Consider the following 27,157-nt stretch of genomic DNA (forward strand, 5'->3'; position numbering starts at 1 on the left):
GAAACAGTCAGATTATAGATAGATAGATAGATAGATTAGAAACAGACAGACAGATAGATAGATAGATAGATAGATAGATAGATAGATTAGAAACAGTCAGATTATAGATAGATAGATAGATAGATAGATAGATAGATAGATAGATAGATAGATAGATAGATAGATAGATTAGAAACAGTCAGATTATAGATAGATAGATAGTTTAGAAACAGACAGATTATAGATAGATAGATAGATAGATAGATAGATAGATTAGAAACAGTCAGATTATAGATAGATAGATAGATTAGAAACAGACAGATTATAGATAGATAGATAGATAGATAGATAGATAGATAGATAGATAGATAGATAGATAGATTAGAAACAGATAGATAGATAGATAGATAGATAGATAGATTAGAAACAGACAGATTATAGATAGATAGATAGATAGATAGATAGTTTAGAAACAGACAGATTATAGATAGATAGATTAGAAACAGACAGATTATAGATAGATAGATAGATAGATAGATAGATAGATAGATATGATATGATAGATGAGTTTGAATGAGTTTGAATGGGTTAGTAATAGTACATACAATATGTACACAGTACATAGACTATGAGTCTAATGGGCTTCAGTGTGTTTAGATTTGAATTTTTGACAGTTGGAGTTTGACGGAATGTTCAGTTGAGCAGAGGCTTTTCAATGCAAGTCTATGGGAGTTTTTATGATTTTTAATCTTCAGTTTTATGAAAAGTATAAGTCCGATCAGTCTAAAAAGATATAGCAACTAACTTCAGATCAGTCTGAAGAGCTGGGCTGAGTTTGGAGTTTGTAGAGTTAAAGCTCTAGGAGGAGTAGCAGTTGAAAATTTTAGTCTCAGAAGAATAATAATAACTAGATAAAAAAGTTCGTCAAGACAAACTTTAAGTTGGCTTGAGAAAGCCTGACAAGAAAGTTGAAAAGTTTGAAAAGTTTGAAAAGTTAGAAAAGTTTAAAAAGTTTAAAAAGTTTTAAGTTTGACGGTTTCAGTCTGAAATAGTACAATTTTTAAATAAGTTTTTAAAGCATAAAGTTTGACGGCAATATAGTCTGTCAGAGATTGATAGATCGTTGCTATGCGGTTGCTAGGGTACCAAGGATGGTTGCTAGGGTGTTGCTATGCGGTTGCTTGGGTACCCGGGGTGGTTGCTAGGGTGTTGCTATGCGGTTGCTAGGGTACCCTGGGTGGTTGCTAGGGTGTTGCTATGCAGTTGCTAGGGTACCCTGAGTGGTTGCTAAGGCGTTGTTATGCGGTTGCTAAGGTATCTGGGATGGTTGCTAGGGTGTTGCTATGCGGTTGCTAGGGTACCCGGGGTGGTTGCCAGGGTGTTGCTATGTGGTTGCTAGGGTACCCGGGCTGGTTGCTAAGGTGTTGCTATGCGGTTGCTATGGTACCATGAGTGGTTGCTAAGGTGCTGCTATGCGGTTGCTAGGGTACCCGGATGGTTGCTAGGGCGTTGCTATGTGGTTGCTAGGGTACCCTGGATGGTTGCTAGGGTGTTGCTATGTGGTTGCTAGGGTACCCGGGGTGGTTGCTAGGGTGTTGCTATGTGGTTGCTAGGGCACTCTGAGTGGTTGCTAAGGTGTTGCTATGCGGTTGCTAGGGTATCTGGGATGGCTGCTAGGGTGTTGCTATGCGGTTGCTAGGGCACTCTGAGTGGTTGCTAAGGTGTTGCTATGCGGTTGCTAGGATACCCTGGGTGGTTTCTATGTTGGTTTGGATAGTTGCTAGAGTGTTGCTATGAAGATAGATAGATAGATAGATAGATAGATATAGTTTGAATATAGATAGATAGATAGATAGATAGATGAGTTTGAACATAGATAGATAGATAGATAGATGAGTTTGATTATAGATAGATATATGAGTTTGATTATAGATAGATAGATAGATAGATAGATAGTTAGATAGATAGATAGATAGATAGATAGATAGATAGAAAGACAGATTAGAAACAGACAGATTATAGATAGATAGATAGATTAGAAACAGATAGATAGATAGATAGATAGATAGATAGATAGATAGATAGATAAGAAACAGACAGATTATAGATAGATAGATAGATAGATAGATTAGAAACAGTCAGATTATAGATAGATAGATAGATAGATAGATATTTAGAAACAGTCAGAAGATAGATAGATAGATAGATAGATAGATGAGTTTGAATGAGTTTGAATGGGTTAGTAATAGTACATAGAATATGTACATAGTACATAGACTATGAGTCTAATGGGCTTCAGTGTGTTTAGATTTGAATTTTTGACAGTTGAAGTTTGACGGAATGTTCAGGTGAGCAGAGGCTTTTCAATGCAAGTCTAAGGGATTTTTATGATTTTTAATCTTCAGTTTTATGAAAAGTATAAGTCCGATCAGTCTAAAAGATATAGCAACTAACTTCAGATCAGTCTGAAGATCTGGGCTGAGTTTGGAGACTGTAGAGTTAAAGCTCTAGGAGGAGTAGCAGTTGATAATTTAGTCTCAGAAGAATAATAATAATAAGTTTAAATAGAATATCAGTAAGTTGGCTCTCTCAAGCCAACTTAATAATAAGTTTAAATAGAATATCAGTAAGTTGGCTCTCTCAAGCCAACTTAATAACTAGATAAAAAAGTTCGTCAAGACAAACTTTAAGTTGGCTTGAGAAAGCCTGACCAGAAAGTTTGAAAATGTGAAAAGTTTAAAAAGATTTAAAAGTTTAAGAAGTATAAAAATGACAGTGATTAACATATTGCTAGCATTACAAGCAAGTGACTACCATGTGACAAGCATGTCCTTAGCATGATTAGCAAGGTATCTAGCATGTTGCTAGCATAATTAGCAAATGACTAGCCATGTCGCTAGCATGATTAGCAAATTACTATCATGTCTCTAACATGTTTCTAGCATTATTAGCATGCGACTAACATGTTGCTAGCATGATTAGCATGTTTCTAGCATGATTAGCATGTTGCTAACATGTCGCTAGCATAATTAGCAGGTGACTAGCCATGTCGTTAGCATGATTAGCAAGTTACTAGCATGTCGCTAGCATGATTAGCAAGTTACTAGCATGTCGCTAGCATGTTGTTACCATGATTAGCATGCGACTAGCATGTTGTTAGCATGATTTTTAGCATGATTAGCATGTTGCTAGCATGTCTCTAGCATGACTAGCATGCGACTAGCAAGTTGTTAGCATGATTTTAGCATGATTAGCATGTTTCTAGCATGCGACTAGCATGTTGCTAACATTATTTTAGCATGATTAGCATGTTGCTAGCATGATTTTAGCATGATTAGCATGCGACTAGCATGTTGCTAGCATGATTATAGCATGATTAGCATGTTGTTAGCATGATTTTAGCATGACTAGCATGCGACTAGCATGTTGCTAGCATGATTTTAGCATGATTAGCATGTTGCTAGCATGATTTTAGCATGATTAGCATTTTGCTAGCATGTCTCTAGCATGACTAGCATGCGACTAGCATGTTGCTAGCATGATTTTAGCATGATTAGCATGTTGCTAGCATGATTTTAGCATGATTAGCATGCGACTAGCATGTTGCTAGCATGATTTTAGCATGATTAGCATGTTGCTAGCATGATTTTAGCATGATTAGCATGCGACTAGCATGTGGCTAGCATAATTTTTAGCATGATTAGCATGTTGCTAGCATGTTTCTAGCATGACTAGCATGCGACTAGCAAGTTGCTAGCATGATTTTAGCATGACTAGCATGTTGTTAGGATAGATAGATAGATAGATAGATAGATAGATAGATAGATAGATAGATAGATAGATAGATAGATAGATAGATAAGTTTTAATATAGATAGATAGATGTTTTGAAGAGAGATAGATAGATAGATAGATAGATAGATAGATAGATAGATAGATAGATAGATAGATAGATAGATAGAAAAAGTCAGATGATAGATAGATAGATAGATAGATAGATAGATAGATAGATAGATAGAGTTTGAATATAGATAGATAGATAGATAGAAACAGTCAGAAGATAGATAGATAGATAGATAGATAGATAGATAGATAGATAGATGAGTTTGAATGGGTTTGAATGGGTTAGTAATAGTACATAGGAAGTCTGATTGAGTCTAATGGGCTTCAGTGTGTTTAGATTTGAATTTTTGACAGTTGGAGTTTACGGAATGTTCAGTTGAGCAGAGGCTTTTCAATGCAAGTCTATGGGATTTTTATGATTTTTAATCTTAATTTTTATGAAAACCGTAAGTCCAATCAGTTAGAAAAGATATAGCAACTCGAGTCAGATTAGTCTGGAGAGTTTGGCCGAGTTTGGAGTCTGTAGAGTTAACGGTCTAGGAGGAGTAGCAGTCAGAAATTTAGTCTCAGAAGAATAATAATAATAAGTTTAAGACGGATTTCAGTAAGTTGGCTTTCTCAAGCCAACTTAATAAGTTTAAATAGAATATCAGTAAGTTGGCTCTCTCAAGCCAACTTAATAATAAGTTTAAATAGAATATCAGTAAGTTGGCTCTCTCAAGCCAACTTAATTACTCAATATACATGCATAAAAGTGTAACAAGTTGTTGTTAGGTAACAACAAACGTTAACAACAAACTTATACAGCTAAACGAATATGTAACCATCGCTCGCTCAGCTCAACATGTGGAAATAAACTTACCAACCATAGGACAACAGCATCTAAACACTCTCCGTGTTCGTGTTTGTATTTAAACGATACCGTGTTGATCAAAACACGTGAGCTCTTCTGAAATTAGGGAAGTTTGCAGAAATGAAAAGTGAAACGAAGTGTATCAGGAAGTTACAGTCAGGAAAGTCGCAAAACAGTTTTGCGCAAGCTTATGAAAAAAAAGCGGAAGACATTCTCAGATTATGCTATAATAATTATAATAATTATTATTATTATTAAAATGAAAAAAAATATGCCATCTTTCATTGAATCTTTCTTGGATTTTTTTTTATTATTATTATTGTCCGCCATCACGTTTTCAATAATTTCCCTATTGTTGTTTAATTCATTTATTGACTTTTATCGAGGTGTTCTCGCGAGATTTAGTAGAACGAGAGGACGCATGGCGCTGCGCATGCTGTGAATAAAGGACAAACAACCAGTCATTCTGTAAGTTTATCTGTTTTCTGAACTCTTAACAGTTAGCTGTTTCGTTTCATATTTAAATGCATTATGTTGTTTTACATAGCGGCTAGAGACTCTTTGACTAGTATAAGTGTTTTTAGAGTTAGAAGCTGAAACACAACTGGCACGTGAGCTGTAAGACATGGAGCTTCCATAAATGTGTGAATTACTCTAATTTTTTTTTTTCAATTTCAGTTTATTTATAAAGCACAACTACTGTTGACCATTGTACTGTACAATATAATTTACCATTAACATAATTAAAACATAAAACTTCGATAGCCGTTATGATTTTTTTTTTAAATTATTATTATTAATATTTAAGAAATTTGAAATAATTTGACAATGGATTAAAAAATAAATGTGTAAAAGACACATTCTTATACTTTAGATTAAAGTATTTTTCGCAAATATTTCATAAAAATGTAATTAAACAAAGTAAACACTGTAACCAACAGGGCACTCAGTATTCTGGGAATTTTGTGTGCTCTGGGAGTCATGTTTTTCAAATAACACCAGGGTGACCCTCATTTAACATACAGCACACAGTGAAAATGACAAGAATATGACTGGACAACTGAATAAAGTGCAGCATAATATGAAATCATGAGTTTATAGTTTAAGGCATTCAATTCACATGGACTGACCATCCCGCAGAGAACACGTTGCACACAAAAAAAGCACACTTCACAAGATCTCACAGCTGGATTCGACTAAGTTTGCAAGGTTTGTGAAATTAAAAGTTAATCGATATGAATTAATGCGTTTATATCTTTCTTCATTTAAGCATACTTGCAGACTTTTTGAAAAGATTTCATTGTCAAACTACAAGTTATGGAGGACCCTTCAAAATTTGAGCGATATGTGTACAAAAATGCTTCGGTTTACCATTATATGAAGATATCTCTGTAAGTGTCATGAGACAGGTCAGTTTTGATCTTGTCATTTTTAATAAAATATTTAGATGGTGCACATAAAATGGAAAAAACACTTAATTTTCTTTATTTTTAGAGTTTTGGAAGATGGAAACAAATATATTACTGATGCACAGTTCAAACAATTGATCATCTGTGGACTTAAAGACCTGTACGGAGAGGTGAGCACACAGTATTTCTCTCTTTGTTTACAATTTATGAGTGTAACAATGCAGTCATGATTATTTTCTAAATAATGCAATGCTCCATGAAATTTAAAATATTAGGATTCATATCAGATTGGTTTGCTACAAATCTTATTATTTTTATTTAATTTTTTGTAGACGCAAAATATATTTTAGATCAGCATAATACATTGAGAATCACTCAATAAATAATAAATTATGCCAAAATGTAAAATAATTATGTCATAAGTATATAAATAATTAATAAATGTCTTATTTATTCTTTAAGCTAATAAATACATTTTATTTTAATTTTGAATGAAATATTTTAATTATAAAGTCTTTTATATAATAAAAAATAAATAACTAGAAAAATAATAAAATAAAATTATTCTATATTCTTTACAGTCTATAGACCATTTTATGTGTTGTATATAATATGAGCAGTAGTAAATAATTTTTGACTTTATCATGATTCCTGACTGTATAATGACGATTTAGTTTTTTGTATGTCAGGTTGGAGCTTCTTTTCCATTTGATTTGCTTAAGTATGATCAGAACAAACTGACCGGGATACTGAGAGTGTACAACAGGCAAGACATGCTCATAAAACAAATCTTGTACACTTAGGCCAAAGTGTTAAAACATGGTTTACTTGAGGTACAGAGCTGTCTATAAACATGGATAAATTTGGGGTGTGCCTCAGGGCTCAAGTTTAGGACCATTTTGATTGCAAAATTCTGTTGTAATTAGTGTTTGAAATGCAGAGCAGAAAGATTTTTTTCTCAGAAATTAATAAATGTATGGATTTGTCCAACCCATTTTGTCAGTCTAGTCTAATCATGTTCATTCTTAATATTCTGTTGTTTCTTTATCTTAGCGGGCTAGTGAAATTGTGGAGTGCATTAACGTTACTGGGATCATATCAGAATGAGGCTTGTGCATTCAGAGTCCTGCAGGTATGTTTTCCCCAATGTTGAAGCTGATTCAACATTTACTTTGCCCTGAGTTTGCAGTCTGTTGGCACTAGATGTCAGTAAAAAGCTTGTGACTCAATTGTAAATCTGCCAGGAATGACTAGACAATTTTAAATGACCATTGGCATTCTGTCTGCCAAACTGTCTGTACTTTGCAATTTGCGTCAGATCGCTGATAGGCAGTTACTGTGGCAGCTGTTTATCTCATTTTAGAAACTGAACCCCACTGAACTTCTAATCCATGTCACAGACGTAAGTGTTAAAAGCAACGCTAATTTTCTTTTTATTTATCATTGCAGGTGTCGCCGTTTTTACTAGCATTGTCTGGGAATAGCCGTGAGCTGCAGTTTGGAGACCAATTGACACTGTGAGGTGGGCCTACAAAAAAATACCTTGGAAAAAATGAAATTTTTTCTCAGAAGAATTATATTCAGCAGGAATATATACCATTTTTTCAACTCCGCATTGACAGTTCCTGCATCCCTGACAGTAGGGCACAGGTCGCTTTACGTGGGTGAACGGGCCTCGCTAAACAAAACATTCAGTGCCAGAGATGTCGCACTTTTTGCTGAGCTGACGGGGGACACAAATCCTCTCCACCTCGACCCCGAATATGCCAAAACAACCTCTTTCGAGTCCCCCATTGTTCACGGAGTGCTGATTAATGGTCTGATCTCAGCAGTTTTGGGGACCAAGCTGCCCGGCAAAGGCTGCGTGTTTCTCTACCAGGAAATACGCTTTCCGGCACCCCTCTACATCGGAGAGGAGGTTGTGGCGGAAGCGGAGGTCAAAAAAATTAAAATGTCCTTCGCTTTTATTTCTGTTTCCTGCTCTGTCAAGGAAAAGGTGGTCATGGAGGGAGAGGTCATGGTCATGATGCCACAAGACGCACAACAATCATGAGGAATCTGAATGAATGCTGTTGTTCAGTTTTTTTATGTGCTCCCAGGAATTAAATGGTCTTTCTTGCTTATTTTTGTTCTCCTGAAATGTTACACTCATTCAGAGATGAAATATTCCTTGTTTCCTGTTTTCTGAGAAGCTGTTTGAATAAAAAATAGTGTCTTACAAAAATAAACAGCTTTTTGACTTCATTGTTTGGTGTTAATAACTGGCGGTATCTAACCTCAGAAAAGAGATAATTTTCATATATTTTCAAAGAATTGATTAAAATCGTCATTTAAAAATCATAAGGTTGACATAATAGTAGATGACATGAAATGAACCAGCTGATGTCAGCTTTCAAACGAAATCAGTTGAACTTTTCCCCAGTAACTATAACTTTAACCCAAGTTTTTTTAATAACCTTTTACTTCGTTCTCAGTCATTTAACTTCTCCCATTCTTTCTCTTTGGGTTAGTGGAAAAACAAATACATACATGAATCATGATACCTACATTTATATATTAATGCCATAATAATATACATGCATACATTTTTCTCAATATTTGGCTGTGCTTTATGCTTGTACATTATATGCAAACAATGATATGTATTTCTGAAAACAATAATCTAATGTTTGACTGCTTAATATGTGTGCATTATATGGAAATAATCCCACTATAAATACAGAAACGACAACTCACCGAGTGCTGTTTACATTGAGTCACGTTACTCCGACTGGTCACATGATATCCCCTTGACAGCATTTAGCTTCACTGCTAGCAGCTTCGCAAAGATACAAAGATTGCGTTATGAACTCCAAATGAAAATTCATAACAACAGTTACATAAATAAAGTTGAAAATGGTCCTTTTGTTACTTTGTGAAGATTCACTTTAATCCGAGCCCCACAAGAAATAATATGATTGAATTTAGCCGTGAGCCCTATGAGGTTTCCTGTTTGATGGTACGTTATTTACTAAAACGTGGCGTCATTTCTTTTTTTTATCATTTTTATTGCAAGAATAACACATCACAAGCACTATACGCAAATATAAATCATATTACATAAAAGGTGTTAACATTTTTAACAAAAGATATCAGTCTAAAAAATGTTTCATTGACTTTCACTCCATAGTGCGCAACGGCTCTGGTGCGCACTACAGAGTGAACGAGCTGAAACGTCTTAACTGTTACGTCAGACTTCACTGGCAGTTTCTGATTCGTTTCTCCCACGTTGTCTCAAGCACAGACGCGCTGTGAATCGTCACATCCCTTTACCGACCGAGGCGGGCTCTCGGTAACCGAACCCTGTCGAACCGGGGCTGTTTAGTGTTGTTTTGATCAGAGATGGCGTTCATGGAGCAGCAGACGCAGCCGTTGTCCGGCAAGAAGCCGCCGCTGGACGACACCGTGCCGCTGATCGCCGTGATCGAGGCCAGCCAGAGTTTACAGTCACACACGGTAAACGGCACGACAGGAGCCGCGCGGACCGATCCGCCTCCTTTGAACCTTTGAGATTGATTACAAATACGCATTTAAATATCAGTAAATAAAGATTGTAAACGTTTTAAAGTCAAACTTCTGGTTGCATGTCGGATTTTTGACGATTAACCTTGTTGTTTCTCGATTATTTGTCGATTAAAATCAGATTAATCTCATCTGTTGTCAGTATAAGATAAATTTATGTTTAGATGTTTAATGTTAATGTCAGTAGCTAGTCAAAACTGGAACAAATCGTGTAAGTTCTCTAAAGTGTAAATATTTGTAAATAAATGTAAAAGCATCGTTCTGAATGAAGAAGTTGCCAAATAACATTTTATTTGAAAAATATGCATTTTAAGATTTAGCAAACAAATGTCAAACGTAGATCTGTTTAAATGTTGGCGTTACAGGCGGAATCGAAAATGCATCATTTGCATTTGTGCAGAAAGATATTTCCTCTTGCTGTGAAACCAAAGACACGAGAGATACAAGCGTTTCCTTTCACATTTATTCATCTGTTCATTTCTCGTATTCATTCATTCATATGAAAGTGCTCTCTAGTAAACTGCTCTCACTTCTCATGCTGTTAAAGGTTTTGTTTTCTTGTTTAAGTGTAAACATCTAAGAGTAGATTCAGGGTAGATGACCAACTAGACCTTAATCATCAGTTACATTATTAACTATTTATATTTATAGTTAGTTTGATTGGAAGCTGAAAGTCAATGTGTTGGTGTTTCTTAAATAATCAACCACAATAACTGATGGTATCTGAAGTAGGGTTGTGGATGGAAACTAAGTGACTTTTGTTCTTGTTGTAGTCTATTGGAAACTCTCAGGTGATGTTTTGAAGGAGAGTCAAACATTAATGCGAATAAGAAGTGGCTGTAAGAGTCAAGGTCAGCATGAGGCTTTAGACTCTGTTACATTTGTCTTTTCACTTCCTGCTATGGTCTTGCTTTACAATTCGGCTGTGAAAACCACAAATCTGTGACAACATGACTTTGGTCTCTTGAATGGCCAATATTGTGAAAAAGAAGAAGAAAACAAAGATGGCTTGTTAGGCCGGTTTCCACTAGTCAGGCGGAACTAGTTTGGTAATTTGGGGGTGAAGACCAGCTGAACCTGTTTTTTTTTTTTTTTTTTCAGCAGGGTCTTTATTTTATTACTAGTTTTAATGTATATTTGCTCTGTTGGTTCAGTCATCGTTGTTTGTCTCTGTTAACAGGAGTACATCATTCGTGTACAGAGGGGCGTTTCCACAGACAACAGCTGGACTGTGAGTTAGATCTGTCTGTCCGATCTATTCACTGTCTATCTTTCTGTCTGTCTGTCTGTCTGTCTGTCTGTCTGTCTGTCTGTCTGTCGGTCTGTCATCTATCTATCTGTCTGTCTGTTTGTCTGTCATCTGTCTGTCTGTCATCTATTTGTCTGTCTGTCATCTATCTGTCTGTCTGTCTGTCTGTCTGTCATCTATCTATCTTTCTGTCTGTCTATCTGTCTGTCTGTCATCTGTCTATATGTCTTTCTATCTATCTATCTATCTATCTATCTATCTATCTATCTATCTATCTATCTATCTGTCTGTCTGTCTGTCTGTCTGTCTGTCTGTCATCTATCTATCTGTCTTTCTGTCTGTCTGTCATCTATCTATCTATCTGTCTGTCATCTATCTGTCTGTCTGTCTTTCATCTATCTATCTATCTATCTATTTATCTTTCTGTCTGTCGTCTGTCTGTCATCTATCTGTCTGTCTGTCGTCTATCTCTATCTATCTATCTATATGTCTTTCATCTGTCTGTCTGTTGTCTGTCTGTCGTCTGTCTGTCATCTGTCTGTCTGTCTGTCATCTATCTGTCTGTCATCTATCTATCTGTCTGTCATCTATCTGTCTGTCTGTCGTCTGTCTGTCATATATCTGTCTGTCTGTCTGTCATATATCTGTCTGTCTGTCATCTATCTATCTGTCTGTCTGTCTGTCTGTCTGTCATCTATCTGTCTGTCTGTCATCTATCTATCTGTCTGTCTGTCTGTCTGTCTGTCGGTCTGTTATCTGTCTGTCTCTGTCATCTATCTATCTTTCTGTCTGTCTATCTGTCTGTCTGTCATCTGTCTATATGTCTTTCTATCTATCTATCTATCTATCTATCTATCTATCTGTCTGTCTGTCTGTCTGTCTGTCATCTATCTATCTGTCTTTCTGTCTGTCATCTGTCTGTCTGTCATCTATCTATCTATCTGTCTGTCATCTATCTGTCTGTCTGTCATCTATCTGTCTGTCTGTCTGTCTGTCTGTCGGTCTGTTATCTATCTGTCTGTCTGTCATCTATCTATCTTTCTGTCTGTCTATCTGTCTGTCTGTCATCTGTCTATATGTCTTTCTATCTATCTATCTATCTATCTATCTGTCTGTCTGTCTGTCTGTCTGTCATCTATCTATCTGTCTTTCTGTCTGTCATCTGTCTGTCTGTCATCTATCTATCTATCTGTCTGTCATCTATCTGTCTGTCTGTCTGTCTGTCATCTATCTATCTATTTATCTTTCTGTCTGTCGTCTGTCTGTCTTCTATCTGTCTGTCTGTCATCTGTCTCTATCTATCTATCTATATGTCTGTCATCTGTCTGTCTATCTGTCTGTCTGTTGTCTGTCTGTCGTCTGTCTGTCATCTGTCTGTCTGTCTGTCATCTGTCTGTCTGTCTGTCATCTATCTGTCTGTCATCTATCTATCTGTCTGTCATCTATCTATCTGTCTGTCTGTCGTCTGTCTGTCATATATCTGTCTGTCTGTCTGTCATATATCTGTCTGTCTGTCATCTATCTGTCTGTCTGTCTGTCATCTGTCTGTCTGTCTGGCTGTCATCTGTCTGTCTGTCTGTCATCTATCTATCTATCTATCTATCTATCTATCTATCTATCTATCTATCTATCTGTCTGTCATCTGTCTATCTGTCTGTCTGTCTGTCATCTGTCTGTCTGTCATCTATCTGTCTATCTGTCTGTCTGTCATCTATCTATCTATCTGTCTGTCTCTCAGAATTATTGATTTTTGTTCTGATTTTCACAGGTCATCCGCAGATACAGTGATTTTGACATGCTGAATAATAGTTTACTGGTAAGTGGACCATTAGAACAAGGCTGTGTTGGAAAAACATCCATTTCCGTGTAAGCATTTGACAGCTGCTGTTTCAAAATAAATTGAAAAGCATTGCTGGGATGTCTCAATGGCAATGATTCACTCAAAAACTCACAGTCATCAGAAAACTTTTAACATTAGCCTTACCATCAGTGAAAGAGTAACTATGAGTCAGTCTCTCTGTCTTCACAGATCTCCGGCCTCAACCTGCCACTTCCTCCAAAGAAGCTGTTAGGAAACATGGACAGAGAGTTTATAGCCGAGCGTCAGAAGGGTCTCCAGGCATATCTGAACTACATCACACGTCACCACATCCTCTCCAGCTGTGAGCTGGTCAAAAAGTTTCTCGACCCTAACAATTACTCAGTAAACTACACAGGTAATGCAACCAGTTCACGTTTTAACTAGAAAATGTGTTTTTGCATCAAAATTATTTTTTAAATCCTCCCCTTCCTTCTTTTTTCAGAAATAGCCTTACAGCAAGTGTCCATGTTCTTCAGATCCGATCCAAAATGGGAAGTTATTGAGCCATTAAAAGACATTGGTGAGTAAAGCAGTTTAGTTGCTTCCATCCAATTTCATTTCATATTATATTATACTTTTATAACATTTTTATGTTATTGATTTATTTATTTAAACTTTTTTTTATTTGGGACAGAATTTTTTTTTTTTTATATTGACCATGAATGACTACACTGTCAGCCTTGAGATACATCACAACTAGGGGTGTAGATTAATGTAAACGTGGTGCGACGCGTATCCCCTAAACGAAACAATGATGAAATTAAGTGTAGGCAATCTTGGTGTGGGATGGGCACCAATGGTCAGAATATTATAGACAAAAGAACAATGATTGGCAGCATTTCAGAGTCAAGTATCATGTTTGCAATACAAAAGTGCCAATCCATAATCCGTCCTTTATGGGAAATGTGAATGTCTCAGTCTGAAAACTTTAGCAAGATGTAGCAGTATGTATAACATTTGTTTGAAACACATATATTTGGTACTTGCTACCTTATATCTTAACTCTTTCCTTTTATTCTTTTCATGGCTTTGAAAAACTTGTCTCGGAGGTTTCTCTGCGTCGCTTTTTACATAACTCCGGGTTGTCAACACCCAAGATTCCTTGCAATTTCTTTCTAGGAATGAAATGCTTTCTCTGATTTTTTTTGTATGTATGTCTGCGAGCGGTTGTACAAGTGCTGATATATTTGTGCCAGCTCAGCTATTCGACACTCTAGTGTATTCATGTTGCTAGTGACTATAGGATATGTTGTTCTCTTGCCTGACTTTAATTGAATGAGATACGAACCCGGGAATAAAAAAAATCACATGTCAAAGAAGGTGGAGTTTCAAAACACACCCACCGAATGAGTAACCACCACAGACCAATGGATGCTCAAAGGTGTTTAGGAGCCAAAACTAATTTCCCCAGAAAGTTCGCTTTGGTCAGCTGTTTCGAACTGCCTGAAACAAACTCAAAACGAACTTCGTTTCGGCCTGATTTTATTCGAAATTATGTCTTATCAATTTGTTCTTCGATTTCATTTGAGAAAGATTCATTAATAAAAATGTAACATTTACCTTTTTCAAATATTGTAATTTTCTGACAAAATCAAAAATAGGAAATTATATTTCATTTCAACAAAATAAAGGCTATATGTAGGACTTTTTCTATTATAGTATTACTTTTTAAGAAAAATTAAGGGAATTTCCTGTAATCTGCAATTACCATAATCATCGTTATTATAATACATTATGCTTTATTTCAAAATTATTTGATTTAAAATGTACATTTGTAAAATATCGTTTTTTAAAACTGAAAAGTAACATTATTTTTGTACAGTATTATTGTGAAAAAAAATGTAGATTTTTATGTGTTCCAGTAATTAAATTTTAAAGTAGAAAATGAGCTTTTTTTTTAAACTCACAATGCAAAATTTTAATATTTTATTATTCTAATGTTTTTATTTTGTAATATTGGTTTGAAATGGGACTTTCATACATGAAATTTATCCAATTCTAATATCTGTCTTATCATAGGCTGGCGATTGAAAAAGAGGTACTTCCTAGTAAAAGACAAAGATCAACCCAAAGACAAACAAGTATTAAGTTGGGTAAGTTTCATTTCGACCCAAACAAGCACAGAACAAACATTTTCCTGGATTCTCCTGCTCTGTTAATCAAGTACTTTGACCCTCATCGTGTTTAATTCCTATTATTGTGTAACCCCGATGAAGTCATTCCTGTTGATCGCATTCAATGCACTTTGTTTGGCTGTACAAAGAACTTAACAAGATTACTAATCTCTCCTGACATATTTGTGTTCATTTTCTTCTATAATTAGCTTTGCAGGACCCTTGTACCGACCATAATACATTTCTTTACCAATCATAGGTGGATTTGGGTCCATATAAGTTCCTGTCCGACAAAGATCTCCAGTCTGCAATGAAGCTGCTTCCAACTCTGTCTGTAAGTCGTCAAAAGTTGATGAAAATCAGAGCGTTGTAATGTGGTTGCAAAAAGGTTTTATGGTGTTGATAGGAAGATTTTGCTGTTTTTTTAGGGCAAATGTACATCTCTTTAGATTGCAAATCCATTTGTTATAAATTAAAAAAGTACAAATATTATTGTAGTGTGTACATGCTACATTCGAATCCCAACTCGAGGACCTTTCCAGGTCCCGCCCCCATCTCTCTCCCACTTCGCTTCCTGTCAATTCTGATCATGTCATTATAAAAGCAAAAGAAATATACATATTATTGTAGTGTATTGATATTTTAGTAATCATTTGACAATACACATTTTAATGACAATTAGACACAGTTTCCCTGCTGTGCAAAACGAATGAGAGTATATCATTTCAATTTGACTGTGTAAAGCTGTTAATCAGAGGCGACGAGCTGTCGGGAATGAACTCCAAGAGCCTGTCTTTGTGTACAGACCTGAATGTTTGGATGTTTTGTGTGCGAACGCTGTCATGTGCTCTTGTTTTCCCTGCTTCCTCAACGTCAGCAGCCGTAGAGTGAAATTAAACGGATAACAAACACACAGTGGAAATCATGTGTAGACATCCAAACACGATCCACCCTGTTATTTATACACTATTACACACTGACAAGTTTTCTCTCCAAAATTGCTAGAAATAAATCAACTTACTTCAAATGAAACAACAAATATCACATTGAATTAAATAAGGAATTTTGAAGAAGAAAGACTGAACTGGTATTTTTTAAGTAGATTTTTTTATTTTTTTATTTTACAGTTTACAAATAACAGAATGTACTTTTTATTAATATTTTTGTATTTGCTTTTGTTTGTATATGTTTGGTTCTCATTTAAATACGAAAATAGTGTCGTTTTTAACAATATTTTTAAATGAGCTTTTATTTCTTGTTTTCAGTTCTCATTTTAATTCAAATATACAGTGTAGTTTTTTTATTGTTCAATTCAAATTTGTTTTTAATATTTTATTTATTTATTTATTTTTCTCTTTTTGTTCTTTTAATACAAATACACAGTGTATTTTTTATTTGGCTTTAAGACATTATAAAAGTTGCAGTGCTTTTTCATAATTGTAATAGTATTAGAATTATTAAAATGGAATGGAATGTTTAAATAACTAATATTTTTACATTTAATGAAAACACACACACACACACACATCCACCCATTTAATAATTTCTGTCAGTTTGGTGCTGAGGCGTAGTTTTTCATCAAACATTTCTGTATTATTTTATTTCAGCTTTATTTTGACAATAATTACGTAAAAAAAAAATGTAATTGTTTCCGATTGTTAATATTTCATGTAATATGGTGGAAAACTGTTACTTGAAGACAAATGATCACGAGGTTCATGGGAAAACATGACAGATATGTGAAGTCAACCGTATAGCAGTACCCTCATAACTCCATGTCCATGTCCTGAAAGTGTGTTTTTAGCATGGACAGAAACACTGCAAGGTATTTGTATGTGTCTGACTGCAGCTGTCTTTGTGTTTTCCATAGCATTCAAACATCTCTCCCATCAGTTTCGCTACAACCAGTGAATCGTCTGCTCTGGTCATTCGGGTTTTCAGTGAGAAAGGCACGCTTAGGGATCACATCTGCAAGGTTCGCTCTCTTTAACTTGACTGATATTATAAACTAAAACATACTTTAATTTCTTGTAATTCTTGTCTTGAATTTTTTGCTGATTCTTCAGGTGAAGCCCAGAGAGCCCTTTCTGAAGAAGTACTGCAATCCCAAAAAGATCCAGGGTTTGGAGCAGCAGCAGATCCGAACCTACGGAAGACAGATTCTGGAGGTCTGGCTAACACTTTTTGTTTATAATAACAAGTTTACAGGAATTTGTAGACTTTTTTTTTCTTTCCCCCCTGTGTTTTTAAGGCAGCGCTGTAGATATTTCTTAAACATCTGGTTTAAGCTTTGCTTTAAACTTCTTTCTGTGTTTTTTTTTAAGCCTGAACGGCTTAACGTCCATCCACGGGATTCATGCTCAAGAGATTTTTAAAGAAAGGTTTAAGTTCGAACATCTCCCATTGCTGTCAGTTATTTGCATTCATTATCTAGCGATAACAGTGATGTCGTTTTAATATTTGCATACTCTCACATAGACATTGGTGTTTATTTGCATACAGAATTATATTTGATCTTTTCTTTTTGCATCTGTTTTACTCCACATATGCTTTGTTCAAAAGTTTGGGGTCAGTACGATTTTTCTAGTTTTCGAGGGAAATAGGACTTGCATTTAGCAAGAACGCTTGATTTTGATCATAAGACAATAATGTTACAAAAAGTTATGTTTTAAATAAGTTGTGTTCTTTTGAACTTTCTATTCAGCAAAAAAAAAAAAAAAGTATCACAGTTTGCATAAAAATATAAAACAACACCACTGTTTTCAACATTTATAATAGTAGAAATGTTTCTTTAGCAACAAATCAGCAGATTAGCATGATTCCTGAAGGATCATGTGACTGAAGACTGGAGAAATGATGCTAAAAATACAGCGCTGCGTCACATGAATAAATCACATTTTTAGATATATGATGACACAAAGTTATTTTAAATTATAATAATATTTCACAGTATTACTGTATTTTTGATCAAATACAATTCTTTTTATAAAAAATATATATTTTAGAAAATTTAGTTTACTCTTATTTCACCTCGTACTTTAAACAGCTCTTTTTCAGCTGTACTTCTTTCTGGAAATATAAATATGTAATTTCCTGTAATTATGTTAACATGTAATTTTCGGTTTTCTTCCAGGCACTAAAATTTCTCCATGACAAGGGTTTTCCGTATGGGCATCTTCATGCGTCTAACGTCCTGATCGAGGAGAGCACATGTAAATTGTTGGATTTAGAGAATTCTTTACTGGGACTTCCGTCATATTACCGACCCTATGTCACGCAGTTCAGGAAAATTAATGTGAGAGAACTTTATTTTTGGTTTTCTTTTAGTGGTAAATTATTTCAATATTAGTAATTCAAATATGTGATGTTTTTTGTTTTATCAGACAACAGAAAGCATAGACGTCTACTCGTTTGGGCATTTGCTTTATGAAATGACGTACGGCCGCCCGCCTGACGCTGTGCCTGTGGATCAGTATCCTACAGAGCCCTTCTCATCCGTAGGTCAGTATGTACAAAAAAAGAAAATGCATTCAAACATGCATAAATTGAGAGTAGCAGTCTCTTATTGTAAGCTGGAAGCTTGATCAAATTAGCCAAAGTATTTCAGCTATGAGCTCGTGTCAGAGTTTACAGGCTTTTGTTAGCATGGATGCCATATGTGTAATGGATTAAATAGTTAAAGTTCATTTAATAGTTGAATAGTTGAATTTGCACTTGTACAGAACATTGGCTGTTGTTCAGTTTTATACAATAGTTGAATCCATACAGCAGTGAGCTCAAAGTGTGTTGTGGGTCATATGTTTGTAGTTAATGGTTTTATGTAAATATGCAACCGTTTGTTTTCTGTTTTCCCACAGTGTCTGTACTTCAGTCCATCCTGTCCACGGAAGCTTGCAAAACGGGAATGCCAACCGTTTCTCAACTCCTACAAACACCGTGAGTTACGATATTCAGGCCTGTTTGTGCACACGAGTGACTCACTAAAATATCTTATTCCTTTTGGAACTAATTTTACAATTAGTTAAAATTTATTTTTTAAATATTATTGTTTTCACATATATTATATATAGTCTTTTTTTATTAGGTTTTTAATTATTATATTTTATGTGTTTTTCTTTAATATAAATTTTTTTTTTAGAAACAAAAATTACTTCAGAGACAAAAACAAATGGTAAAAGTGCCATGAGTTAATTCGTTTATTGTTTGATAATGAAAATAATGTCATATCACATTATTTACAAATATGCTAAATTTAATATCTCAGGGCTGCAAAAGATTAATCGCAATTACTCGCCATTCAAAATAAAAGTTTGTTAACATACTATGTGTGTGTGTGTGTGTGTGTATATATATATAGAAATACACATACATGTGTATATATTAAGGAAAATATGTTTAAGAGATTTAGAGATTTATATATAATATATATATATATATATATATATATATATATATATAAATTATATACAAGTATAAATATATATACATACTAATATTTTGAAACATATTTACATCATGTATATATATAATTTTCTTCATACATGTTAAAGTATTTTATTAAGGGATATATTTTAAATATATTTATTCAACTTTTATTTACATATTAAATTTATATCAAATTAAAAATGATTGAAAAATGAAATTAATGGTATAAGTGTCCTGAGTTATTGCATAATATCCTGAAAATACTTTCAGATTGCAGTGATGCAAAAAAGGGCTCCTTTTCAAAATACTATTATTTTTGGGATCGGGAAAGGTCCTCGAGCTGGGATTTGAACTCGGGACACCCTTAGCACAACGGCACTCTGTGTTGTTCTTGGACAGTTTTGAGAGATTCATCCTAAGAGTGTACAAAGCATAAGTCTTAAGTTCATGACTTAAGTTTATGTCACGTTATTGTGAATACAGAGCATGTGGTTTCCTCTTTACAGCAGTAATTGTGAATGTTGACATTGCTTAAAACTGAAGCATGAACCGATGCTGAGTTTAACTCTTGTTCTAACAGGTTATTCAGTGACGTGGTGCTGTTTAACTCAGAGAAACCCCAATTTAAGGTAAATGCACTCAAGTAAAAAAAAAAAACTAACCCAAACAGTTTTTGTTTTACTAAATAATTGGTTAAATCTTCCATCTTTCCAAAACTCCAGATCAGCTCCAAATTAAAGGAGGCTCTAAAATCGTCCAAGGAATGCTTGGAGAAGCGTCTAGTGGAGGAACAGAGGACGGTAAGCATTGCTTTATTCACTTTTGGTTTCTTGCACAACAAACATTTAGCTTGGCTTGCTTACGAAACATTGCACAACGGTGTCGCAAACACAAATTCCATCATTTCAGTCTAGAAAAGCTGACTTGATGAAACAGCTGAATAAAATGTAATACTTTGCAAAAGTTCATTTATTTCAGTAATTCAACTCAAATTGTGATCTTGTGTATTAAATAAATTCAGTGCACACAGACTGAAGTAGTTTAAGTCTTTGGTTCTTTTAATTGTGATGATTTAGGCTTACATTTAACAAAAACACACCAATTCACTCTCAACAAATTGGAATACTTCATAAGACCAATGAAAAAAAAACATTTTAAGTGAATTGTTGGCCTTCTGAAAGTATGTTTATTTGCTGTACATGTACTCAATACTTGGTAGGGGCTCGTTTTGCTTTAATTACTGCCTCAGTTCAGTGTGGCATGGAGGTGATCAGTTTGTGGCACTGCTGAGGTGGTCTGGAAGCCCAGGTTTCTTTGACAGTGTCCTTCATCTCATCTGCATTGTTTGGTCTCTTGTTTCTCATCTTCCTCTTGACAATAGCTCATAGAATCTCTGTTGGGTCCAGGTCTGGTGAGTTTGCTGGCCAGTCAAGCACACCAACACCATGGTCATTTAACCAACTTTTGGTGATTTTGGCAGTGTGGGCAGGTGACAAATCCTGCTGGAAAATGAAGTCCGCATCTTTAAATAGCTGGTCAGCAGAAGGAAGCATGAAGTGCTCCAAGATTTATTGATAAACAGGTGAAATGACTTTGGTTTCCAAAAAACACAATGGACAACACCAACAGATGACATTGCTCCCCAAATCATCACAGACTGTGGAAACTTAACACTGGACTTCAAGCAACTTGGGCTATGAGCTTCTCCACCCTTCCTCCAGACTCTAGGACCTTGGTTTCCAAATTAAATACAAAACATGCTCTCATTTGAAAAGAGGACTTTGGGTCACTGGGCATCAGTCCAGTTCTTCTTCTCCTTAGCACAGGTAAGACGCCTCTGATGTTGTCTGTGGTTCAGGAGTGGCTTAACAAGAGGAATACAACATCTGTATCCAAATTCCTTGACACGTCTGTGTGTGGTTTCTCTTGATGCCTTGACCCCAGCCTCAGTCCATTCCTTCTGAAGTTCACTCAAATTCTTGAATCGATTTCGCTTGACAGTTCCTAAAAGACAGCGGTTCTCTTGATTGGTTGTGCAACTTTTTCTTACACACTTTTTCCTTCCACTCAACTTTCTGTTTACATGCTTGGATACAGCACTCTGTGAACAGCCAGCTTCTTTGGCAGTGAATGTTTGGGGCTTACCCTCCTTGTGAAGGGTGTCAATGATTGTCTTCTGGACAACTGTCAGATCAGCAGTCTTCCCCATGATTGTGTAGCCTAATGAACCAAACTGAGAGACCATTTTGAAGGCTCAGGAAACCCTTTGCAGGTGTTTTGAGTTGAGTAGATGATTGTTATGTCACCATATTCTAATTTTGTTGAGATTTTTTTTTTTTTTATTGAATAAATTTTGAACAAACAGTTATTTAAATTGGTGGATATTTGTTAAATGTGAGCCAAATCATCAAATTTAAAAGAACCAAAGACTTAAAGTACTTCAGTCTGTGTGCATTGAAATTTTTTAATACACGAGTTTCACAATTTGAGTTGAATTACTGAAATAAATGAACTTTTTCACAACATTCTAATTAATTGAGAAGCACCTGTATATAACTGAAACCCGTGTTTGTTTTCAGATTCACCAGCACAAGAGGCTGACACGAGCGCAGTCGCACCACGGCTCAGAGGAAGAGAAGCGGAAAAGGAAGATCTTGGCCAGAAAGGTACATGGGTTTTAGGGCTTTCTGATAATTATGATTCACACTGAACAGTCACACTGTTTTATGCTTAACATAATGGTTGTTAAAGTCAAAACACCTGTCTTGGTTTCAGAAATCGAGACAGTCGACGTATGAAAATGATGAGGAGCTTTCTGTCAAATACAATAACAACTCTGGTAGGTTTAATTTATCATCAAAAATTTTTTCACTGACAATTATGAACTAAAACTCCTTTTGAGTGACAAAATATTTGGGTAAAATCTTCTGCGTGGTTAAAAGGTCAGATGTGTACATAACCGGCGGTACATAAGCTAAAACACACTTGCTGCACATCTCCTAAAACATTCAAAAATGTCGATATGTGGGAGTAAGAGAAGAGCAGACGTGGATAAATTTGACAATGCAAGAGAGAACTCAATTCGGTCTGGTTTTCTGAGCGCAGACACTAAAGCATACACACACTGAAAGCATGTCTCAGCACGCGAGAACTCTTTTGCATTGCATGAATAGAAAAATACACACAAAATGATGTTGAATTGTCAGTTTTGGCGAGTATTCACATAAACACGGTCCATCATGTCTTAAGTGAATGTAACCAGTAGGGAGAACGTGTATCAGTATATTGCATCCATCGCATTCGGTTTTAAAGGAACAGCAGTCTAATTTAGTTGCTATTGAGTCATTTATGTTAATCAAGCTACAAAAAAAGACAGAAAGTCACTCACTTCTCTTGGCTGAATCAGTCTGAATTCATCTAAATTTATTTATAGAAATAAAAATGTCTGCTTGAAAGAATGAAGAATATGGTAAACAAGTTGCTATTAAAAAATGCATAATTAGCCTACCGTAATTCCTCATAAAAACCCGGGCATTTTTTTTTTTTTTTCCTGAACTGCAGAAGGTAACAGGCTTTTATTTGAAGCAGGCTTTTATTAGAGGCAGGCCTTTATTCCTAATTCCAATGTCGAAATATCTTGCCACTTTTTAACCCGAGTTTTCCTCCGCATACTTTAAAACTCTTTGTTTAAATTTTAATTCAAATTTTCGTTTGGGTGCCATGCTCCTCAAGTTCGTTTTCAATAAAGTTGTTGAAAAGTCCATCACTGGCACTAAATGAGACCCATGTTAAATCCAGTGTTGCTACTGCCATTTATTAGCACCTGTACAGTACGATGAACTTGAATGCACATTATATGAAAGACACTTAGGAGGCCTGGCGTTTATTTGACAACCGGTTTTTCATTTGAGCAATTACGGTATATAATCATTGGTGTCGCATTGAAAAGAAGGCCATGTTCTTGTTCTTACAAGAAGTGGTTTATTTAATCTTAACATAAAGGCATGTTGTGTGTCACCGCAGTTAAATCTTTTGTCTGTCATGACGAAACCTTAAAGGGGTCCTATTATGCTTTTTCACTTTTAGTCGGTGTGTAGTGTGTATGTTTGGGCATAAAAAAAATAAAAAAAAGATCTACAAAGTTACAAATCTCAAAGTCCACTCCAAAGGGAGATTAAAAAAAAAAAATCCCTTCTCAAGAACTACAACGAATGACTCATTTAGACTACAGTGTTGTTTTCGCCTATGGAAATTCGAATGGTTTATTTTTTTTTGTCTTCTAGCAGGTTCTGGGGCGAGTTCACCTCCAACCTGCCCATCCTCACCCACTCCTTTACCTGGATCAGGTACGTCCCGTCTATAATGTCCCATCCATCGTTAATCATTATATAAAATACATCAGAAGTATTTGTTTTTCCTGGTTTTATCCAAACATTCCCTTTCCACAGCCAGTATGTCCATGTCAGCAATCAGTTTAATCAGTACAATACTGTATTTGTTGCATGATGTGGTAAAATGTTTTCGATTGTAATTCACCAGCGCCTTAACATCTTTTTTTTTTTTTTTTTTGCAGTTTTATAGACCTAATCTTTCTCATTTCCATAATCAATCATCAAATTCCTCATGAAATTGGTTGCAATCTCCATTTATCTTACCAGATCATAATCATCCGATGTGTCGCCTCATTCTGAAATGATCAGTAACTTGTCTGTGCCTCTCTCTCTCTCTCCTCTATGCTGTCTTCAAAACTAGAGCATGCACCATTTTGAACGTGTGTGGGGTAAAGTAATTCAATAATAATAATTTGTTTCCACCGTAAAGTTGCAGCTCATCCTCCCTCAGTAGTACATTCGGATTCCCACAGCACAACTGTTGCTCATCAATATTAATGCAAATGCATGCAAATGAGTTCTGTCCAGACAGTTTCCAGCCTACTGAGAAGGGTTAATGCAACTTTAACAGTTCACAATCTGCAATTATCTATTAAGGCACAAAACTTGCTTCATTCTGGACTTTTTGAGGGCTTTTCTGAGGGTAAATTTAGTAAAAAAAAAAAACAAACAAACAAAAAAACTGTTTTGTGGATTGTGATGGTTGTTTTTGTTCTTATATATGTAATATATTAGTAAATGATAATACTCGTTTTAAAGACACTATTATTACATGCTCTTTTGAATGAGGAATAGAAACAAAATAGTGGTCTTTAAGCAGTTAAGCTACAGGTAAGCATAACTAGTATGCTGACGATACTTGCATCTTGCTGATTGGTTCAGAAAGCATGAATTATTCTGTCCATCACTTATGGTGCTTTCCACTGTGTGGTACGACTGTTCGTCACGGCTCAGTATGGTACGGCGCGGCTCGACTCTGTTTGCGTTTCCACTGCAGTTTAGTACCACTTTGGAGTGGGCAGGATTATACACGTCATTATAGTTACGCCACCTCTAGTGCTGCAACTCGTGAAAACCTTTTAATTCCACGTCGCCCCATCAAGCTCCCACTGGTACCGCTCCTCTGCTATCAACAAGAGGAATGCTGTACTTCCTCAACAGACCACGAAACAGCCATTTTTTGGTTGATAAAAAGGTGTGCTCATTCAAAACAGTTGCGTTTGATCCTTCGCTGGCTGTACTGATTTAAATCTACGACAGGTGACGCAGCTAGTGACGATACTCTCTGGCGAATCAGTGATCAACATAGTTTACGTGTCAAAAAAACATTTTGGTAATGGTATGGTTCACCTGGAACCCCAACCGAGGTGGTACTGAAAAAAGTACCAGGTACCAAGTACTGTACCTAGTCGAAAACACCCCAAAAGTGAACCGTACCATGCAGTAACATGCAATGGAAAAGCACCATTACTTCCAAGTAGGTGATTGTACTGTAAATGACAAATCAGCAGTAAGATATTTAAAGTCAACATAAAATGGTTGTGTTCTTATCAAAAACCCTTTTTAGACGATTACGGAGCAGTCAGTGTTGCAAAGTCTACACGGTTTTCGCGTAGTTTTAAGCGCGATATTTAGCCCCTAAAATGCGAATTTTAACAGGGGAATCCCTAGAAAAATGTGTATTTTACCCCACTCGAATGTGATTTTTAAATCTTTTGAAGCGTATCCCCATGAAAATGTCATTAGGCTAGTTTTGAGTAGCATTGGGTGGGTTTTGTTGTGAAAACCTGGCAACCCAAGAGCTCATGCTCGCGAAAAGACCGGTGTTACGGTTTAACTGGTGGTGACCATATTACTGACTTCTTATTGCATCCAAATGCAATTTTTTACTACCACATTCCTATTCACAATCATTCTGGTAGCACATGAAGGTAGCATTATTGGAAACCGGCAGAGACAATGGTAGCTTTAGCAACATTAGCCTTGCTAGCCCTATATGATGCGTGATGCTTACTTTGTCTGTAGTGTGATGTTTCCGCATGAAGCATTTGTATCGATCCTTCTTTCAGAAGCAATCTTTGCACAGTTCTTTTTTATATTTTATTTCCTAGTATTTATTAAAATGCAGTATATTGTGTATTTCTGAATTAAATATAAATAAATTTAAACATAAAGATATTCAGTTATTTCATGTTGACTCTAAATGTTGCTGCTTGTGGTAAGTGTATCATTCTGAACAGCTGTTGTACTTTTTCGAGTCTTGTTTACATACAGCACAGGATTCTAAGTAGCAACTGTATATTACCGTTCCGTTATATTCAATATAAATAAACAGTATGCGTTATATTTGACCGATTGTGATGGACTGTTTTCTCTGATTCCCGCAGGAGCATCTCCAGCACCTCCTCCTCCTCCACCCGCTGCTCCTCCTCCTCCACCACCTCCACCTCCTCCCAGGAACGAGCCCGTCCCTCCATCCCTCTCGCCTCCTGGGGGGAACGGCGCAGGCAGGAGTGCCCTCCTCAGCTCCATACAGGGCTTCAATAAAGGCAAACTGAAAAAATCAGAGACCGTTGACTGCAGCTGCCCACGTTTGTGAAAAGAAAACAAAAAAAACACTTGTCTTTTAGTGCAATTTGTCTACTCGAAGTCTTTTAGCAACTTGCGTCTACCAGTGAAAAGTGACTGTTTGTACTCGAACTGATTCAGTGTTTGTTTGTTTTATTCACAGCCGTGCATTTTTTGTTTTAAGTTGGACCAGCTGCTTTAACCAGCTGTCGTATTTAAACGATGGACTCATACATCGTTCAGATGAAAAACATCTTCATTTTGAAGTCCTGACTTCTGAAGGCAAAGGCACAAGATGGTGGAGAATGCGGGCAGCACATTTACTTTGAATGGAAACATAACTAGATTTTATTGTTGGTTCATAAAACAACTGATATTTGATTCTGACATTTTAATTCGACTTTGGTTATGGTTTATTTCAGAGGGTTTGGGATGATGCTTTTTAAGAGTTTGCCACATTTACCATTGTGCCTACAAAAGCTGAGAGCGTTCTTGGTTCTCATCATTTTTTTTTTCCTGGGGAAATTTTGAGCTTCATAGTTTGTATTTTCTTTCAGAACAAAGTAATATTTGCATTCCTGTTCTGCAAGATCACAATCATATCAAATCATATGTTGCGCAAATAGCGAAATTTTTATGATGCGTTTATAATTTACGCCCCTTAATGACACAATGAACAATGGCTTTGAATTACCACTGAGATGACTGTATAATGAACATTGTGATTTAACTTATGTCATCGAATCATATTATGGGCTGTTGCAGCCCGGTAGAAAATCTCAGCCAATCAGAGACGAGAATGTGTTTGGTAAATAGAAGTGATTTCTGGTTTTGCACACGTATAAAGATAAAGAAACTTCTATAATTCAAATTCATCGCTGGGTCCTGTTGAAAACCAGATTAAT

General features: G+C 35.7%; 3 protein-coding genes across 6 annotated transcripts; all 3 read left to right on the forward strand.

The window, feature by feature from the left end:
* Positions 1 to 5,058: 5,058 nt before the first annotated feature.
* LOC113039538 (ribonuclease P protein subunit p14-like) lies at positions 5,059 to 7,670 on the forward strand. Its single transcript, XM_026197444.1, has 6 exons — positions 5,059 to 5,142; positions 5,945 to 6,065; positions 6,169 to 6,253; positions 6,773 to 6,849; positions 7,137 to 7,215; positions 7,533 to 7,670. Exons 2-6 carry the CDS (start codon positions 5,992 to 5,994, stop codon positions 7,602 to 7,604), a joined length of 387 nt encoding a protein of 128 aa, XP_026053229.1. The 5' UTR covers positions 5,059 to 5,142; positions 5,945 to 5,991; the 3' UTR covers positions 7,605 to 7,670.
* On the forward strand, positions 7,597 to 8,195 carry LOC113039537 (hydroxyacyl-thioester dehydratase type 2, mitochondrial-like). Its single transcript, XM_026197443.1, has one exon. It carries the CDS (start codon positions 7,636 to 7,638, stop codon positions 8,134 to 8,136), a length of 501 nt encoding a protein of 166 aa, XP_026053228.1. The 5' UTR covers positions 7,597 to 7,635; the 3' UTR covers positions 8,137 to 8,195.
* A 1,047-nt stretch (positions 8,196 to 9,242) lies between these two features.
* On the forward strand, positions 9,243 to 26,647 carry LOC113039527 (PX domain-containing protein kinase-like protein). Of its 4 annotated transcripts, none has more exons than XM_026197424.1 (18): positions 9,243 to 9,578; positions 10,825 to 10,875; positions 12,662 to 12,709; positions 12,923 to 13,109; positions 13,197 to 13,274; positions 14,774 to 14,847; positions 15,128 to 15,202; positions 16,739 to 16,843; positions 16,935 to 17,036; positions 18,002 to 18,163; positions 18,252 to 18,369; positions 18,726 to 18,804; positions 19,874 to 19,922; positions 20,016 to 20,093; positions 21,873 to 21,959; positions 22,069 to 22,132; positions 23,580 to 23,639; positions 26,072 to 26,647. In XM_026197424.1, exons 1-18 carry the CDS (start codon positions 9,465 to 9,467, stop codon positions 26,281 to 26,283), a joined length of 1,743 nt encoding a protein of 580 aa, XP_026053209.1. In that variant the 5' UTR covers positions 9,243 to 9,464; the 3' UTR covers positions 26,284 to 26,647. The 4 variants fall into 4 exon arrangements, with proteins under 4 accessions (XP_026053209.1, XP_026053211.1, XP_026053208.1 ...); XM_026197426.1 differs by lacking the exon at positions 26,072 to 26,647 and adding an exon at positions 24,046 to 24,333 and having other exon boundaries at positions 9,244 to 9,578; XM_026197423.1 differs by having other exon boundaries at positions 9,247 to 9,578; positions 23,577 to 23,639.
* The last annotated feature ends 510 nt before the right edge of the window (positions 26,648 to 27,157 follow it).

This window comes from Carassius auratus, chromosome 22 (genome assembly GCF_003368295.1).
Source record: "Carassius auratus strain Wakin chromosome 22, ASM336829v1, whole genome shotgun sequence".
In the NCBI taxonomy this organism is placed as follows: Eukaryota; Metazoa; Chordata; class Actinopteri; order Cypriniformes; family Cyprinidae; genus Carassius; species Carassius auratus.

What these genes read in the sequence shown, in the direction of transcription:
- LOC113039537 (XM_026197443.1), top strand. Translation starts at nt 7,636, where the DNA reads ATGAAATTTTTTCTCAGAAGAATTATATTCAGCAGGAATATATACCAT.
- LOC113039538 (XM_026197444.1), top strand. Translation starts at nt 5,992, where the DNA reads ATGGAGGACCCTTCAAAATTTGAGCGATATGTGTACAAAAATGCTTCG. An exon ending in CATTATATGAAGATATCTCT is followed by an intron (nt 6,066 to 6,168) that starts GTAAGTGTCATG and finishes CTTTATTTTTAG; the next exon opens with AGTTTTGGAAGATGGAAACA. An exon ending in GTGCATTCAGAGTCCTGCAG is followed by an intron (nt 7,216 to 7,532) that starts GTATGTTTTCCC and finishes TTATCATTGCAG; the next exon opens with GTGTCGCCGTTTTTACTAGC.
- LOC113039527 (XM_026197423.1), top strand. Translation starts at nt 9,465, where the DNA reads ATGGCGTTCATGGAGCAGCAGACGCAGCCGTTGTCCGGCAAGAAGCCG. An exon ending in TTAGGGATCACATCTGCAAG is followed by an intron (nt 16,844 to 16,934) that starts GTTCGCTCTCTT and finishes CTGATTCTTCAG; the next exon opens with GTGAAGCCCAGAGAGCCCTT. An exon ending in CAGAGAAACCCCAATTTAAG is followed by an intron (nt 19,923 to 20,015) that starts GTAAATGCACTC and finishes CCAAAACTCCAG; the next exon opens with ATCAGCTCCAAATTAAAGGA.